The sequence below is a fragment of the Channa argus genome, chromosome 1 (assembly GCF_033026475.1).
Source record: "Channa argus isolate prfri chromosome 1, Channa argus male v1.0, whole genome shotgun sequence".
NCBI lineage: Eukaryota > Metazoa > Chordata > Actinopteri > Anabantiformes > Channidae > Channa > Channa argus.
The window spans coordinates 33,220,491-33,239,246 of record NC_090197.1 but is presented as its reverse complement, the minus strand read 5'-3'; the positions used below and the strand labels follow the sequence as shown (position 1 = coordinate 33,239,246).

The 18,756-nt window shown below is 38.1% G+C and overlaps 2 protein-coding genes across 2 annotated transcripts; one reads left to right on the top strand and one right to left on the bottom strand.

The window, feature by feature from the left end:
* Window positions 1–113: 113 nt before the first annotated feature.
* On the bottom strand, window positions 114–11,360 carry LOC137131833 (uncharacterized). The gene is made up of 20 exons (XM_067513636.1): window positions 10,550–11,360; window positions 10,261–10,468; window positions 9,862–10,028; window positions 9,371–9,501; window positions 8,829–8,995; window positions 8,214–8,299; window positions 7,846–7,926; window positions 7,530–7,644; window positions 6,960–7,135; window positions 6,450–6,671; window positions 5,455–5,657; window positions 5,069–5,191; window positions 4,557–4,694; window positions 4,064–4,313; window positions 3,613–3,814; window positions 3,112–3,361; window positions 2,010–2,098; window positions 1,361–1,521; window positions 715–937; window positions 114–344 (listed from the first exon to the last, which is right to left on the bottom strand). The coding sequence occupies exons 1-20, from the start codon at window positions 10,706–10,708 to the stop codon at window positions 205–207; spliced, it is 3,291 nt and encodes a 1,096-aa protein (XP_067369737.1). The 5' UTR covers window positions 10,709–11,360; the 3' UTR covers window positions 114–204.
* Window positions 11,361–11,698: 338 nt separating this feature from the next.
* On the top strand, window positions 11,699–15,445 carry c1d (C1D nuclear receptor corepressor). The gene is made up of 5 exons (XM_067513680.1): window positions 11,699–11,797; window positions 12,080–12,221; window positions 13,107–13,173; window positions 13,457–13,512; window positions 13,608–15,445. Exons 2-5 carry the CDS (start codon window positions 12,084–12,086, stop codon window positions 13,797–13,799), a joined length of 453 nt encoding a protein of 150 aa, XP_067369781.1. The 5' UTR covers window positions 11,699–11,797; window positions 12,080–12,083; the 3' UTR covers window positions 13,800–15,445.
* The last annotated feature ends 3,311 nt before the right edge of the window (window positions 15,446–18,756 follow it).

The following is an 18,756-nucleotide window of genomic DNA, read 5'->3' as shown; positions in this document are numbered from 1 at the left end:
CAAAATTTCTTCATCTCTCTCCATTTTTGTAGGATACTCTGAAACACCTGTTGTTACACAATTGTTGAATGTCTGTTTTCAAAATTTGTCAATTATGAACGGCTTTTTATTAAATAAAAAGAACACAGGAAGTATTTTTCCCACTCAAGGAAATGTGTCTTATTGGCACAGGCTAAACAATCTTTTGTTAGAGAGGAACAATCATCATATCCAACATCTGAATCTGAAGAAGTCCTGTAGATCCGGATCATCCTCTTCTCTGTCATGAATCCTTGCATAGACACTCCTCAGCAGCTTGGTCATGCACTTTCCTTCCAAAATGTCAATATATTTCTCTATGCAACCTACAAACACAGCCACAGATAAGTACATCAAAAATACGTCACGACATACGTGAAACTTCCTGTTGAAAAATGTAAGTTGTCCTCTGCATAGTCAACTTATTTTATCTTGACATGCTGCATGTATGGACTGTATGGTATATGTGAATGCCATGCTTTTATAAATAGCATGTCACAAGGGCTTGGCTGCAGTCAGTATAACACTACTTTATCCACAGCCATTAATAAAATGCATTTTTTTTATATGTTTTTTTTAATCCATGAGCTAAAACAAAAATACATGCTGATATATAAAATTATACTGAAGTTACTCTGATGTTACTATGGCTGTATTCTTGATAACACTAATAGGAAGAAAGATAATAGAAATCACTTAGGCCCAGGACTTTTCCGTGTGCTACAAGGCTGGGACCCAGATGCAGGTGGTCATATTGCTCCAGGTTCATCAACATGCGGACAATCTCTCCCGTGATGAAGGCATCGTCAAAGCTTTGCTCTGCCACAGGCTTCAGAGGGAATCTGCAGTACACCTCTACCGCAGCCTGAGGGTCTGACGGCTCTACCAGCTGCACAAGCTCAATGTATGCATCGTGAACCTGGACAACCAGTTAATTCATTAACCACATTCTATCCTGATTACATGTGTTACAAGTTTGCCAACAGCTTTGAAAATGATGACAGTATGAATGTAGGGATAGACAAGGCACTGTAGGCCAAATCTACAGTAGAAAGGCACGTATTTTCATACTGGAATTTTAGTTTTAGAATATAACTGCATGGTGGTTTTTTCTTTTTTTATTATCTTTTACTCGAAAATGGAACCATCATAAATGACACCTAAAGAAACACATAAAAAACCCGCCAATTGCTAAATTAGTTACAGTAGTAGTATCTGCCGTAGTTTCGACTTTATCCTAATTCTTATTTATTTACCCCATTTTATAGATCTTCACTTATATATGCATTGCAAAGGCACTGAGGACATGCCTTAAATCTACATGTAGCAGATAATAACTGACCCCTGGTGCCATGGAAATGACCTCTTGGTAGAGTTGTTTTGCCTGGTCCTGGGTGTCTAAAGTGCGGGACAAGGCGCGGGCCAGACCCAGCCGGGAGATGTGAGAACTGCCGTTTACTGGACTTGACGTGCTGTCTCTGTCTTCTATTGCAGGATCTGAAACTAAAGTTCAAGTATAATTAGCTCCTTTGACAGACCCAGTAAGAATAACATGTTTTAGGATATATGCTACTAATGTTTCACAATAACACTATATATGTATTATTTTATTTTACATCTCCTAATCCATTTAATATTCTAATGCTGAAATTGAGTGAGGTGACATCACAATACTTACAGCTGAAAAAATATTAAGGAGAGTTTCAATTTATTTTATAGTGAACTTTAATTGAAATTTGCAACATTATGTAAACAAACAATTAAAGACAAAGCACATCATTGGTAGAAGTATGTCAAGTGTTTAAAGTAGTATTTCAACTACTTCATATATCATTTTTTATCAATTCTTCATTTTATGAAATGCAATATTCACATATTCCTGAGTATGATTGCAACAGTATATTATTCAGTTTAAATATAAGATTTGTTTCACTTTCACTCAAACTTAAAAAACTAGTGTGGCATTCTCAGAGCTTCTGTCATGCATTTACCCTTTAGTGCCTCGACAGTGTTTGGGTGACAGTCCTGTTTAGACTTGTTGGCAGGGAGCTGGGGTGTAGCTGCTGCTCCAGTTCTCCCCCTACAGGAGAAAAGATATAATACAACAGCTTAAATTGGATTACAAAATTAGATATTCCACATTGTTTTACAAACTGTTTTTCTTGATTGCTAAGATGCATTTAATAGAACTGGCATCCACTTGATCTTTATCCTCTCCTTCGTAGCACAGCAGAAGTCTATTTTTACAAAGATGTTAAGACTTTTCTATTGGTTTCACATTGTTTTACACCATTTCTTTCCAAAACAGTTAACACACACACGCGATAATAATGATGAGAACTTGTGGTTAAATTGATACGAGTTATTGGACTAATTTTAAAATTTGGAATTTGCACTCATAAATTTCATTTGGTTTCATTTTATTTTTCTGTATTTTGACAGTGGCATTTATAGTACACTTTTCTGTGTTTGAACAGTATAAAATTAAATCTGATACAGTTTAGTGTTTTGTTTTTGTTTTTTGTCACTGAAGAAAGAATACAGACAAAGGCTGTGCCACACTAAGTGTCCAAACTGGTTTAGTCAAGATGCTCACTTGTAGGCCTTGCATGTCAAAGACAACTGGGTGCTGAAACAAATGAACATTCTTGGGAAGTCTCTTTGATCTTCTGTGTTACCTATTTTAAAATATGAATTCAGAGTGGACACGAGTATCTAAGCATGAATGAATGAAACTGTAATGCCAAAGATTTGATCAGTTCCACACAAACACACACACACTAGAATATATAGAGTAGTATGGTTAGGATTTGTTTTGTTACATATACTCTATTAGTTAAGGCTTCAAGCTAATTGGGATCTGTAATGTTTTAATATTTAACCTTTAAGTCATAACTTCAAATATGTTCCAATAAAGCTGCCCGAATGGAAGAAAAGTAAAACTTTGTACTTTTTATAAATATAGAACATGATACAACTGAAAATGTTTGGATCCACAGGAAATTATCCATGAATAAATGTGAATAAACATCCACAGACATCCACATTAAAAGGTCTGCCAAACGTTTGTCTAAGGCTGCCAGCATGACTCACCTGGCTGCAGGGAGTTTGGCTGGGGGCCGGGAAGCTTTGCCTCCCCTGGTGGAAGCTGGAGGGGGAGGAATGGGGGCTTTAATCACAGCTGCTGCTATCCCCCCTTGTCTAGGCCCTCCCTTGCCCTGCCCAGCAACTCTCTTGGCCACACTGATGTCAGAAGGTCCCTTCACTCCCACTTGTTTTGTGTTTGGCTGCTTGGCAGCTTTCTCCTTTTTAGTCTTCTGCCAGTCCTGCCACCACTTCTGTCCTGAACAAACAGGGAATAGCTAATGTGAGCACAAAGTTCACTCCAAAAACAGATATCATCAATCTTCAATGCATTTCATGAACAATAGGGACACATTTATTAATTGGGAATTACCTGGATGAAAATCTTGTATAAAGCTGAATATGTCATGAAACTAATGTCCTGCATAAGATTTCCATGACTGTGAGCCAGTTGTGATTCTGAGTTAGTGACCTCAATGGCAAAGACAGCAATAAACTAAACAGACTCACTGTACAACTGTTCAGGTGGCTCTCCTCTCTGAGTCTTGTTTTCCAGTTGAATGCTGGCCTGGAAGCTGAGGCAAGCATCAGTTATGGCTTCCTTTGACTTCTCTGAATTTGGGTCGTTGTCATATTGAGCCAATTGTGCTTGACCCAAGAGGCACAAGGCGTGGCTGTCCCGTGGTGTTGTCATTACTGCTAGCTGGCATGCCTGTAGAAAACAGAAGGGAGGTGGGGGGGGACTACAAGTCTGCTTTATAGGTTACACCAGATAATTCTGGATGTAACAGGTAGTATGTGTTGTCGCTATGGTGATTTATTGTACAGGAATGCAAAACATGGGCAGCAATGATTGATCTTGTCAACTTTTCAAAAAAGAAAAATAAGAGCATTACAAAACCAACTTAAAGTACAAATAAAATACACATTTTGTATTCTTCTTGCCCAATTGGTGTCTTACCCTCTCTTGCATGTCCAGCAGCTCCTGACAGGAGGCAACAGAGGTGAGACATATGAGAGCTGTGAGGGCCTGGCATCGCTTTGCCACAAGACACCCTTTCTCTATGCCAGCCTTGGCCTGGCACTCACCCTGCTGGATTAGCCTCTGTAGCAAGGCAAAGTGAGCATCCAGTAGTACCCACTCCAACTGCCCGCTCACCTCGCTACGACACACACACTGACTCACACTCTGGGCAGTCAGTACTGCTACACTACAGCAGAGACAAGCACAGACGGGGTCTTTGATGCATTGCTTTAACACTTATTTAACGGGTTCATAATGTTGTGAATGTTGATTAAGACATTTTTTTGAATCACACCTTCGATATGAAGATGAGAGAGACAGCTAATTGGAGCTCAGATCCACTACAAACACTAAACATCTCCTCCTCTCACTGAACTACTGCCTGAGGAAACAATAAATAACTTGAACAAAAGTTCTGATGTGGACATACGTGTGATAGACCTGTTCAGCACTCATGGCCTTTTCAGACAGTGTGTTTTGTTCCTGCAGCTGGCCCAGAGTGAGAAGACCTCGCAGAAACTGTGTGCTGAGACTGCACAGAGGGTCTGATGATTCCTGCTTCACCCAGCTGTAGACAAAATCACAAAAAAGAATGGCTGTAGTGTGATGACTATGTTTAATACATATTTGAGCGAAACATACAAATTAAAGGCAGTGGCAGAAGCTTTTTAACTGTAAATCACAGAGAGCAAAATTAAGCAGCTGTTATTTTCAACTACTACTTTTTCAACTACTACAGTGGAAAACTGAACGTAAACTTTGCTTTAAAAAACCTAGGTACTGGAAACACTACAGATGCCATTTCTTTGTTTTTCAGTAGACTATATCAGCCTTTTTCCACTCTCTTTCTGTCTGTCGTATCCTGGTACATTACTAATACTGTAACGCCCTCACACTGTCTCCCTCTCTCAGTGAATGCATCCGCCTCCAACACATGCACACCTCTTGCTGCAGCGCTGGCTGACAAAGTGCTCCAGTCCTTGTTGTAAGAACAGAGCAGCCTCTTTCTCTGTGGCCTCAGATGCTTTCTGCTTCTGCTGCAGCAGAGCCAGCCCTGTAAAGAACCTGAGAGAATGATAGCAACACATTAGAGATGTTAAAGACAAAACTAAACTCTTGGTTTCAAGATAGACCACTTTTTATAGAACAGCATGAATACTTTTCTTTTTAGGCCATTTTTCAGTTACTTTGCCTATGAGCAAGGAACCAATAAGAGATCCTTGTGTAAAACTTTCTAGCTCTGTGGACACGTTGGAATTAATCATGGTCATTACTATTATAGCTACTGACACAACATATTTTTTGCTGCAATCCTTTTTTGACCCGACCGGAGTGCAGGATGTAGAGGGCACAGTGCCAGGCCAGTCTGGAGGTGCTGCAGAGCCTCCTTTTTCTTCCCCTGCAGTAGCAGGAGCCTTCCTACATGGAGATTGTACTCCCAGTTGTCTGGGCTCAGTGACCAGGCGTCCAGGTATTTCATTAGAGCTCGGTGGACACAGCTCTCCTCATCATGCACAGCTGAACTGCTATCCTGCAACAATAAGGAGGGAGTAATATTTCATCTGCCATTTAGTAATGACGAATTTAGCAGATGCTTCAATCCTAACAGCTTTGTAAAAAAATAGCTATGTAACATGGTCTCTTACATTACACATCAAGCTATATCAAAATCCATAACTAAGCATAAATATCCATAACCTGTGACAGTTTCTGAATATAGTAGTAGTTAGTAGTAATAGTTAGTAGTAATAGTTCAGAATATTCATATATTTCATATTTATTTCATCAGGTCATATATAAGGTCATAGAGTCTGTCTTACTATGGCAAATGGCAAAATATTCTGCTTTCTAAAACATCTGCTTATTTTGCTAAATGGTAAAATAAAAGTCGTTTTTGTTATATACTCTGAGGTAACGGATGCAGTCAATAAGTACAAACCAATAACTATTACTGTCTTTTAAACTGTGTGAATACTGTAATGCCTGTGTAAATACACGGTGAGCAGTGATTATAATATCACTGACCTAACTTATAAATCATACATCAGGTGTCATCACATCACAAACAGATTTATTGTCAAGCAATAAGAAGGGCTGACATTTTTTGATTCAAATCATATAGATGGTTTTAGTTTGCTTGATGGATTTCTTTCACAAATCTCTCTGATTATTTTCTTTGTAAGTCAAGGAAGCAGTATTTGATAAAATAAAAACTCTTGTTGACATTTCTTTCACTCGTTCTCCTAATTAGAGCAGGTAGAGGAAAGTAAGCTTCAATGTTCAAAAATATTTCAGCAAAAATGGTAAGCTCTGATACAATTACCTTGCCAATTTTCTTAGAAAGCCAGATGTAGAGTGTTTGAATATAGTCTGCTCTGCTGGACTGTCCTTGGTCTTTGAGTTGATGATACTCTTTATCCAAGGCCTGCAGCTGGTTCTCCACTGTGGGTGTGCCAAGGAAACCATGGAGTTTGCACACGGCCAGGATGTCATCCTGATGCGCTGTTGATTTGGCATCACTTAATTCATCTCTGTCCCTGTCAACCTGGAGATTGTAAAGTTGTTTTTTTAACAGGACATTTCAGTTGTATTTGCATTGGCAGGATATGGAAAAGATCATCTGGGGAAACATGGATCTGAAAGCCAAGTTTTTCAGTCAGGATTCTAAGAGTCACATTTAGGAGACATTTTGTACTGAGAACCTTTCAAGTGTGTCAGTGCTTAAAATTAAAGGATTCTAATAAAAATATCCATGAATAATGTTTGTTCTGCTACAACTATAGCAAAACTTCACAATACATCAGTGAAAATAGCTTATTTTTCTTAACACTACCTTTTTCTTCAGGCCATATATTCCTGTAGCATAGTGCTGCTCCTCCAGAACGAGACCCAGTGAGAAGTGCAGTCTGGCATCCCTGGAGCTCAGTCTGATAGCGGATGCATAGTGGACAGCAGCCTGTTCCAGACTATGCAGAGGAGACAGGCCATCCTCATACTGCAACACATCTCCTGCGTAAAAAGTAAAGAAGTAGAGAACATTCTCATTCACAGTTTAAACACATCTGATAAAGACAAAAAGTATTTGCCTATATTTGTAAGAACACTGTCAGGATAGAGTTGATTTTTCAGTCTAATTGTTTGTACTGAAGGCTGTCAGTGTTTGTCTACAACTGGGTTTATGTGGATACATGTAATACACATTTAGCATCAGCATGGTTTTAATACTAGAGAAATAAGAAACTGCTCCCGCGGTCTGCAGCTACGCACCCCCATACTCAACAAACTGCAATGCATGTGTTCTGACACCTTTCTCAGAACCAGCATTATCTTTTTCAGGACTTCTCCCATAGATGGCTCCCATAAATTTACAATTAATAGTTGTGGTTTGGAAAGTTTTATATACCTGGTTTTGGCAGGTGTTGACGGTAGAGTTTTAGGTAATCTTGGGCCAAGGCACACAGTTTTTCAACATGATCTTCTCCCACTGTCATTTGTAGTCTTTGCTCCCAGTTACGCACCTGTAAATTCATCCATCCATGAAGAAAGCAAGTTCAGCAGTTAAGTGTAAACAGAAAAGAGTAGCTCATTACATTGTTACTTAGAAATCCACAAACAAGGATATCTAATACTGTCAAACTTTAGCCCTAAAAACTCATTTTGTTTTATGAGTGTTTAGATAAATACAAAAAAATAAATTAAAAAAAGTACTCATTTATTACCTCCAAACTGTGTTTAGTCTCTACCTCCAAACCAGTGGATGATGCAAAGTGCTGCTTATACCAGTTTGCTTCTGTGACATCCTGAAAATGACCATCAACACAGGTGAAGCGCATCTACATTGCCGTCTGTCATTTGTAATCAAGGAACAGTAACCCATTTCTACATCCTGTCCATAAAACCTGCACTCATGCACTGCATGTATTGTTTGATTTTGTTTAATATTGTTTTAACCACCCCGGACTGTGTTACAATCACAAGATACTTCCATTCTGCAAGTCAGCACTCAGTAACTATCAAGGGGGTATTGGCTTCTAAATAAAGGATGAGTTGATTCAATTGGCAACATTGTTTAATCTTTCAAACTGACCTTTGCATCCAAGTTCCCTATGGGCTTGTATGGACAGCCCAGACAGTGTGACCCCAGCTCTGACAGTTTCATCACACTGTCACAACCTTTGTAACAACATCAAAGACACAAAGGAAATCACACATCAGAGCTGCTAAAAGGTAAGATATGTTCCTTCCTAGCATATTATAGGAACAGCGTACAATTTAATGTAGCTTGAGACTGTAAATTAGTCCTCTTTGCATTGCCAAGCCTTCCCTCAGCCTGCTGCGAAACAGCTTTGCTTTAAAGCCCTTCAGGTAATTGTCGTGAATGGAGCACGTTGCATAGTGTAACTCTAGAGGGGAAATATTTAAATGCTAACTGTGTAACAGTATAAATAGCAAGGGAAGTACTTTGAAAGCAACCACGCAAATAAAATGTCTCTTTTATTTAATAATTACTGAGACGTCCATGTTCCAGGGAACACAGCAAACTATTACCTTCTTCCTCTATACACCACTGTCTTTGTCAGGCTTTAGACAGAAATGATGTTAAGCTGTCGTGTTGCTCAAACCATTAACATTTCACTGAACAAATAACAGCTTTGCCTGCTTTACATAAATCTTTTAGAAGAGCTAAAGCTCCAAGGTTCACCTCTGTAAATAAAGAAGCACTTGACCAGTGCAGCAGACATGTCGCTGTCAAGGAGCAGTTCATCAACCTTCCAACCTTCTCCAAGAGGACAGTTTCCAAGCGGGTCAACTTTTGTTCTTCGTGCCAACATCTCAATATAAGGCCTTGAGTAGACGTGCTTTGGGTCACTGCAAATCCAAAAACAAAAATGGTATTTGTTGATCTGAAAATACAGCAGGCTGCATATGCATAGTCTATGGCTACTGCAGCGACACTAAATCATATTTATTAATATTTTTCATCAAATTTCAAAAAAGTTTCATCTTGGCTATGATGATGCAAAATATAAGATGCAAAATATGCTAAATATGCAAAAACAGATGCAAAATATAAACATTTCTTGAGGAGAAACTGTACATTTGTAATTTTAAAAACTAGGAATTTGGTTGTTGGTTGTTTTTGTTGTGCAACTGCATTTATAGTAAAACATTAGTTTCAGACAAATTCTGCTAAAAATTAATGTGAATATATTAAAGCAGCTACTACAACTACAACAATCTCACCTGTGTTTGACAGATGTAGGCCTATAAAAAGCAGTCAGGGATACTGGACATTCATAGACCAGCTGCTGCTTCCCATCAATGAAGGTCACAGCAATGGGAATTAGCTCTCGAGTCACCAACACTGTGTACACCTGACAGAGTGAGAGACACATTAGTGTATTACCTAATAACTAAATCAACCACTCTGGCAGGATGGTAGAGCCTCAAAATCTAAAAAAATCCAAATAATCTGTCTTTAAGTTAGCTTCCATTATTGATGAATGTGGAACAACTAAAGGTCTATGTGAAAGTTTAAATTGAAGTAATAGGGTAGCGTACCAGCCAGGTATCTAGACAAAAACGAGTTCAACTGCAATTCTATAAAAGTGACAATACATTTAAATACAATAAGTACAATTAACTGTTAAAACTGAACACACACACACACACCGCATCAGCACTACCAGTCTTATTACAGTAGAAGCATTCATCCAGTTTATGTCTCGTCCCACCTGTGAATTGCTGCCATCTGGTGAACAGACTGAGATCTCCACCACGGTGTCTCCAAAATTCAGACAGACTGGTTGTGAGCCGTCTGCCCCATTTACAGTAAATTTTATGTTTTTGTCAGGCACCACAGGATGCATGGTCACCGAATTACAGTGAAAGGGAACAATACCTGTTGGGAAAGAATTTACACGAGGGGAGAGCGAAATTCAGCAGTTATAAGCAGTTATTCTACAGTTATCTTTTATATTTATACTTTTATTACTTTTTCTGAAATACCAAATTACCACCACTGGACATGTTTGCACTTGTATGTACATTTTAAATGTTTTTTATGGTGTTACAAATACACATTTATTATATAATTTTAAAGGTATGGAAATAGAAAAAAAGTCTCTACTAACTATTATATTCATAGACTTTGGCACAAAATGCAGGATGAAGTGAGACATTTGCTTTTACAGTCAGGTCACTGAGCTCTGCGAGCTTTGCAGACAGCTTGGTGATTTCCACACGGTATTTCTTCGTGGTACCATCCTCAGCTACCACTTCAATTTCTACTTTGTTTAACCCTTCATTAACTGTTATTGTGCTGGAGCCATCACCAAAAAGCTGAAATATAAAAGAAAAATCACACTAAATGTGAAAGAGAGAGAAAACCTTTGCAGTAACCTCTTGCTGGACACTACTCACAATACTGTAAGAAGCCGCACAATCACTAGTAAGCAGCTCCAGAGTCACTTGGGCCACACTGCTCTCCACTGTCACTTTGTAGTCTGTAACTTCTGGTTTAAAAGCTGGATGCAACTTTCCACCACAGACACAAAGCTTCTTCAAATCACAGTTGTCCATGACTCAAAGTCTCTCGTCTCTCACGGCTGGTTGAACGTGTCTTCGGCCACGTAGGCACAGCTCCCAACACACTGTTTGGCATCCCAGCATTGAGGTGTTTACCCCGGGTTACCATAGTAAGGTAAGTACGAGATATCAAGTTACCGCTAACGCTAACTAGCTGTTAGCATAGTAGTAGCTAATCGCATAAAGATTTTTAAAAGCCCAAACAAAATGTTATAACTAAGAACAAATAAGTCATAATCAGAACATGTAATTTTTTGTGTGTTTTGGGATTAAGATTAAAATACACAATTCTGTGGAAATGCAGACGCCTTTGTACAGAAGGAATAGGGCGGCAGAAAGCTGAGCAATATACTGAAGGCGTTTGAAACCTGCACGCACATCTCTATCAAACAAAATAAGTGAATTGTTTAATTTATGACTATGTTCTGAGGTAACTTGCGTGTATGTTCTTCCAAACAGCAGACGGCAGCAGAGATCCGAAAAATTACGAAGCTTTTAAGGGGAAAGCTACAGCGAAAATGTATATCCGTTTCCTGCATAAATAATTGTAGGAATAATATTCCGCATATTTTTTATTATTCATTTTTTAACATCACTTAAAACGTGCCGATGTTAGGCATATGGCAAATTTTCAACTATTGTCCCTTAACCGACAAGGTGTTGTGTATCCTTAAAACAGTAAAGCACAACACATGAAGACATGCAGCAGTTAAATTGAATATTGAATTTTATTTCACGAATACAGTTATAGAATATCTAATATCTAATTCTTATACCTGGTTAATCTACTCCAGATTCTAAATAACTGTTTTTAAAAAGAGCCTTTGATAGAACTTTGTTTTAAACAGCTTATTTCCCCACCACATCAAAGTCCACATCATTCTTAGACTTACACCTGTTCTCTAAAATTGACTCTTACATTTCACAACAATACGTGATTAAAAAAAAGACAACTGAAACCAGTCCTTTACGTTTTCCCTATGTTTTACCTTAACGGGCAAGGCGGAAGCTACGATTCAAAAGCTATCTTCATCGACGAGCAGACGACGTCATTTCCTTTCGACGGAAGCGTGTTGTGAGAAGGTAAAACAGACATCGTTAATATAAAATATTGTTTAGATTAGTTGTTTGAGAATTAATGTGTGCTTCAAAACCAGTGAAAAAAAAGCATCGCTTCACTAAATGATTAATTCTCACTTTTTTTCTTCTTATATAAACCTTTATGGCTATTGTGTTAGCAGCATGTGCTAGCTTAGCTACCTATGTGATGCTGCTAATGTTACAGAGGATGTGAGCTTGCTGCTACTGTCTGCAGCCAGTGCTAAATAAATCTCCTAACGTTGAATGACACTAATTGTTTAACAGGAAAATGGCAGCGGACATACGAACTGAGGATTACCCCCACGAGATAGACGAACAGCTCGCAGCCTTCGACTCTTCGGTTTCTTCTGTCAAAACCATGTTGGAGGAACTGATGTCGATACCCAGAAATGACCCGTTGCAAAGGGTAGCTAAGCTTTTACAAGGAGAACATGTGACTCGCCAAATATTAGATTTTTGAGGGACAGAAAAGAGTAATATCCATGCACATACTGCCTAAATGACAAAAACAAATAATTCGTATTGTTAGTTGCACATGTTGTTTTCCTTATGTAGTAATTCAAAATGTCAAAAGGGAGAAAAACCTGATGTATTGTACATTATCATATTGTCACTGTAATATGCAAACTAAGTTTGTTGTTTGTATAAGTTAAGAACAGGTGAAACATATCATTTGAAGGCTTCCAAGGAGCTGTTCTATATCACACTAGGCTGAGACAGGGTATATCCATCAGTAGGCCACCAATCTGTTTTGGAGCCAAAGCATTTTGACCAACAAACCCTTAAATCTTTTTTAAGGTATTCATAAACACATAACTTTGCAGAGTAAACTTACAGTCAGAACATAAGAGCCTGGTCCTTTTGTGTTGTGTACCTAGCAGATCAGTCTAATAGTGCTAAACTTTAGACACCTTGTTTTACTTCATTTTGGCACATTATCATATTACAAGACTATGAAGTAAACAGCATAATTTATAAAGGCAAGAAGTTGCAGTTTATTATTGTATTCATTTTCTCCTTTATGGGCAACAAAAAGGCAATAAGGAAATATTACTTGGAATTAAAAGGGTTTGGAAAAAGCAAAAACCAAGGAAATGGCAGTTTGGTCAAAATAAACAAGGAGGAAATTGGCGTGTAGTGTCTGCTGCCAGGAGGATGGAGAGAAAAAAGACCAGAATGGTACCCCAATGGAGTACCAATCAGCTTAAACACACCTGATGCCCCTAGAAAAGAACACAGGATCACACACACACATTATATGCTCATTAAAGTGTATCTGTTTTATCAACAGCTGGATCCTTTGGATCAAGCCAAGTTGGATCTGATGTCTGCCTACACCCTCAATTCATTATTCTGGAGTAAGTTTTATGACTATTGTTTGGAATGAGAGAATAAAATGCTTGTCAGATTCATAAAAACATCGATATGCCATTTATATATTAAATTAGACAACATCGTAACACTTAATAACTTCCTGCACATACAGTATGCTATCTGATGCAAAGAGCAACAGTACAATGAAAATGTCAGACCCATCGTAAGGCCATTGACTGAATACCTGCTTTCATGTAACATTGTGAAAGGATGTCTGTATTTAATCTGCTTTGATGATTTTATGCTGTTTTTTGGTCTCATTTATAGTGTATTTGGTAACACAAGGAGTGAATCCCAGAGAGCACGGAATTAAACAGGAGTTGGTATGTACTAAATGTTTTCTCTGTACTATCTTTAAAAATAGTTTGTCTTTTTATGTGCATTGTCTAATCCCTCTGAACACCACTCTGTTCTTTAGGAGCGAATAAGGACCTACATGAACAAAGTGAAGGAGATCACTGACAAAAAGAAAGCTGCCCGTCTGGACAAAGGGGCAGCTTCACGTTTTCTCAGGAATGCTCTCTATGATTCAAAGGATAAAGACTCTAGGAAAAAAGCAGCGGATGCAGCATCTGATGCTTCGCAGTCGAAACGTCCAAAGCAGAGATGAATTAACAGACCGGTGCAGAGAACGCTGGAGTTTACACTCATCCAGTATCACAAAAGACACCATGAGACAACAAAATATACTTGACTTGCTTTCCAGTCAAGGTTATAGCTTTGAGTCAGTCACTGGTCACAACCCGGGGCAGGCAGCTAATGTTGCTGAATGTACAAGAAACAGAAGACTGCTGTTTACCACACACATCCTAGAATTGGCTGAAAATGTCTAGACACTGATGGCGGACACTTCTCTGGAATTTGATGGACATGATGCTCTAATACTTTTGCAATATTATGTCATCCTGTTGTCAAAATCACCATAATTATTAGTTTTTTATGAGAAGTGAATGTTATTTGGTTCACCCAAGTATTGAAATGTCATTTTTAGGGGTCCTTCTTTTAAACATGAGCAGTTTTATTGTCTTTTTATCTTGAAAATGATTCTATGAATCTCAAGCTGATTTTTCTGTGTGCTTGTTTAAAAACAGGCATTCAGTTTCTCATGTGCTGATATTAAAAAAAAAACATTGGACTTATTTCTCTTATGACTTTTTCATAAAGATGCTAACTGAATATGATAATGTAGTTGTTTTATTTCCTGTTCTTCTGTTTCCTTTTGCTATAGAAACATTTAATAAATTCATAATTTCTACTGTAAACCAATTCAGTATAGTCCAGCAGCTTTCAGGCCTTTGTCATGCCAGAAAAAGCTCAGGTCAAATAAAATTAATTAAGACTACAAATTCAATTTAGTTTATTTTTATTTATTTTTTTGTGTTGCTGTCTCACTTATTCAGCATGGCTGAGGGCTGAATATAACTGAGCCTACATTACTAAAACAATACTTGTGATTTTCCTGATGTGTGTCAGTGGTTGCTTTAAACGTTTCTTTTGTTTTTTGTCATCAAAGGTTTGATTGCCATTTCTCATCCTTTCTGCATGCGTTAAATAGTTGTGGCTCAGCAGCAGCCTTTGCTTATATGACGGCTTACATGACTTTTCAAAGACTTGTAAAAAGGCCATTGTGTATTAACATAAGATGGTTGGCTTAATGTTTTTGTATTTCATGAAAAGGCAACATTTAAGCATCTGAACTGACAAGGACTTTACATTGTTTTACGTAAAACCTATACAGTATGTTTATACTGTTCATCTAACTTCAAGTACCTAAGTATTCCACTACATGTAGTTAACAGTTTTGTTTAGTACTTACTTTGCACAAAATATCATGGATTTGCCAGCTGATTTAGTTTTTCTCAACAGTTAAAGTAAAGTCACTTCACACTTAGTTTTTATTAATTATCTGGTATTTTTTTAATTATAATCATCTTTAAGAGTTTGTAGTCAAATCTGGACCAGACCGACAGCATGAAATTCAATGCTGTTTATAAAGGTTTTTGGGGTTTTTTTTGTACTTTTAGTCCAGCATTTTTCAAACAACTACTTGCTGTTTTACTTAATGAATATATTCTACTGTTGAACCAATCACAGCATTACTTAATTCATGGTAGTAATTCACACTGGACAATGGGTGGGTCAAAATGGCCTCACAAACAGTACTTCAGCTTATCGTCTTCACAGTGTAAGCATAGACCATAATGAGACTTCCTTTTGTAAAAACCTATGTCACATATGATAAAGACATCCATATTGCTTCCTCTTTGTAATTCCCTCTGGACAGCCGAGATCTTAATCTTAATGTACCCACAAGTCACTGCATCCCTCTAATCAAGCCCAGGAAACAGTGAGGCAGTGAGTTAGATACTCAGGAATGTATCTTTTCATTCTTTTCATCATCTCTCCTTTTCTCATCCTCCCTGCAGCACCGTCCAAAAATGACATTTGTTTAGCCAATCCACCCTACTCCATCTTTTCACTTTTTCCACCAAGTTGTTGTTTCTAACTCTTTTCAAAGACGTGTGTCAAACTTGGCCTGATGAACAGCCCCGTCTGCATATTGGAAAAATATGGAATTCCCCCCCCTTTGCAATGTTCGCCTTCCTATGCCCCCTCCACACATGTGCTCAGTATAAAGGAGTTAGGTCACTGTGCGAGCAAATTTGTACAAACAAACTCACAAGCTGAAACTGTGCACCCTAACAAGCTCCAAACTCTGCTTTGTCCCAAGTTTGTTTATTTATGCTGTTTGTGAGCAGCTTGTGGTGAGGAAGTTTACATTATGTGGAGTGAAAGGCATCAGACCAAATGAGCTCCTCGGGCTAGATGAAGCTAGAAACAGCAGTTCTTCCAGACTCCTCTCTCTCCTAAAAGGATGCAGTGTGCTTACACCAGAGTGCATTAGCCTGCTTCGTACCAAATAGCTTTAACACTTCGGGGCAATACACATAATTTTAAGGTAAATTGTCAGTAAGCACTTGGGCTAAGGTAATGATGAAAAGTCATCCTAGCTGAACAGCTATTGCAAGTGTATGTTACTTTTTGAGTCCCTATTTACAGCACACTAACATCCAAGAACGTCTTAAGAATTTCCATTTAATTGCCAATCACACTTTTCACCTGTTTGAGCACCAGGCACAATTGATCTGTCCTTACGTTTTACTGAGTCAGGATTAAAACTAAAATGTATGCCTCAGTCGGCATCTTTCTGTGTTGAAATTTGGCAGTTTTCATCCCATTTGTACTCGAGACCAAAGTACAGATCTTAAATTGAAAATCAGGAAGGTGTAATTGCAGTTAGATAAGAGTGGGGGCTTGCTGTTTGAGACAATGCTGATGCTGAAATATAGAAAAAACAACAAAAAAGAGAAAAAACAATCAAAATATATCACATTGCGGTTGTCAGCACATGGTGTTGTAGATGTTCGTCGCACAATAATTTTAGACCCTTTTTCCTATTTATATTTGCTTACATGTGCAAATTCCTTGCTTATACAGTTAATTTAGGTTATTTGTACTATTTAGAAGTTAAACTGTTATAAATATAAATGGAGATATAAATAAAGGTCACTCAATTTCATGTTTGGGACAGGATAAGAAAACATCAACAGCAGAAGCTGTCAGACAACTGTGAGACTGGGTATTTTTATATATATATATTATTATTTTGTGCATGTGTTTTATGGTTTTCCACAGATAAATCAATCATAACTAATACAGTTTTGCATGGTAAAACCTAAAAACTTCGTTACAAAAACTGACACAAGTCTGGCAGAAAATGGGACAGGGTCTGTGTCTTTGAATGTTTTTTTTCCGTTCCTTGCATCATTTTTCTCTCCTGCTGTCACTCACTCCATTCATCACATCTTTTTCCATTATGAGGAAAAAAGACAAAAAAGACATCTTATTTATAACAGGAAATCTTGTGTCTGGGTGACGTGATGTTTTATGATTTGCAAACCTGAAGGCCCTCGTCCACCAGAGACTTTAAAAACAAAAAGTATTTGATTGCAGCTGAAACTGCGGGGAATGGTGAGGTTTTTTTTGAAGGAATAGGCTTTCCTTGGAATAAGTGGCTGACATTGCAGCTTTTTTTCTGTCCGACACACCAGGAATTCCATGCAGTCATTTGTGCCACTTTCTATTCACCTTGGCCCTGCTGACAGAGCTGCTGATTAATCATGATAACAATGTTTCCTTTATATTTACTCTCCACCCTGCAGCGCTGCGACAAATCACTTTCTTCAACAGTTAGCAGGTGGGACTGGAGCACAGACCACCAGGTTGTCCATCAGAAACTAATGTGATTTCTTTTGGGGGTTTCCTCCTTTTTTTTTAGACTATTTAGATTTTGCTAATGCAGTTTCCTCTTTTAAAGTGGGATGATTATTTTTTGTACTTTTAAATAAACCAAGCTTCAAACATCAGTTAAGTTCAGTTAATTTTATGTGTAAAAGTAGCTTTTGGGGCTGCTTATTTTTCTCTCACAGGTTCAATATCTATCGAAAAACCAGAAAGTCAACAAGAGGTCAGCCTCTTGTCACTTGTCCTTTTCACTTTCTTTGTCTTTGTCTTCCACCATTGCCTTAGTGTGATTGTTTTCTTCTCGTGGCATCAGTAGTGATATTGTGCAGCAGCCTAATGACGATATGCACATTGTTACAGATCAATCTGACACATCAGAATATTGCAGTGCCCCCCCCCCCCCTTTTTTTTCTTTTTAACCATCTACATTAAGTCTCATCTTAGTTCAGTTTCTCTGAGATTTTATAGAATTTCCAGTAATTAGATGAAAAATGAAATCAGAAAGAAGATGCAGCTCAAATGCATATTTCATTTTTCATTCCATTTATTTCAATACTCCCTGACTTTACTTGCTTCCTTTAAATCCCTCTGTACCTCCCAGAGGGTTTTGGCTGTGAGGTAATGGCATCTCGAAAAAATGCACAGAGCAAGGCCTTGAAACGACCTTGCTAAACACATCACATCATCATCACACTTCATTGAGTTTCCATCCTTTGCATTACTTTACTCCTGCCAGTGTTTTTTTGGGGGGGGGAATACGAAATACTCCTCAGTGAACGAGTTGGCGTTGGCTTGTCATCTATAAGGCTTAAATGATAAAATAGGAATTTAGAGAATCGAGCTTGGGCACTGTTTTTCGTTAACTCATATTGTCTCTGATTGTCATTGTACTGAGTTGTGCCAAAGACTAAATGTGTGTAAGTTACATTTTAATGAATAAATGAAGTTTTGAAAGTGTCTCCCAGGTGCAGGCCAGCTTTATGATGATGTCACTCCAAGTTACTGACTCTGTGGCCATTTGAAGACCTCATCTGTTGCTGTCGCATGCTGTTTAACTCTGGCGTGGACCTTGTTTTAAGAGGAAGGCATAACACTCCATATGGCTGCAATGTGAAATCAGGGCTTTTCCCCTTTAAACCATGGGCTTCCGATGCACAAAGCTTGAGGCTAACCGTTCATCCATCAAAGAGCTGGATGCGAAACCATCTCTGAATCCTTTATACACACACGTGCACATGCACACAATCGTGTACACACACGGA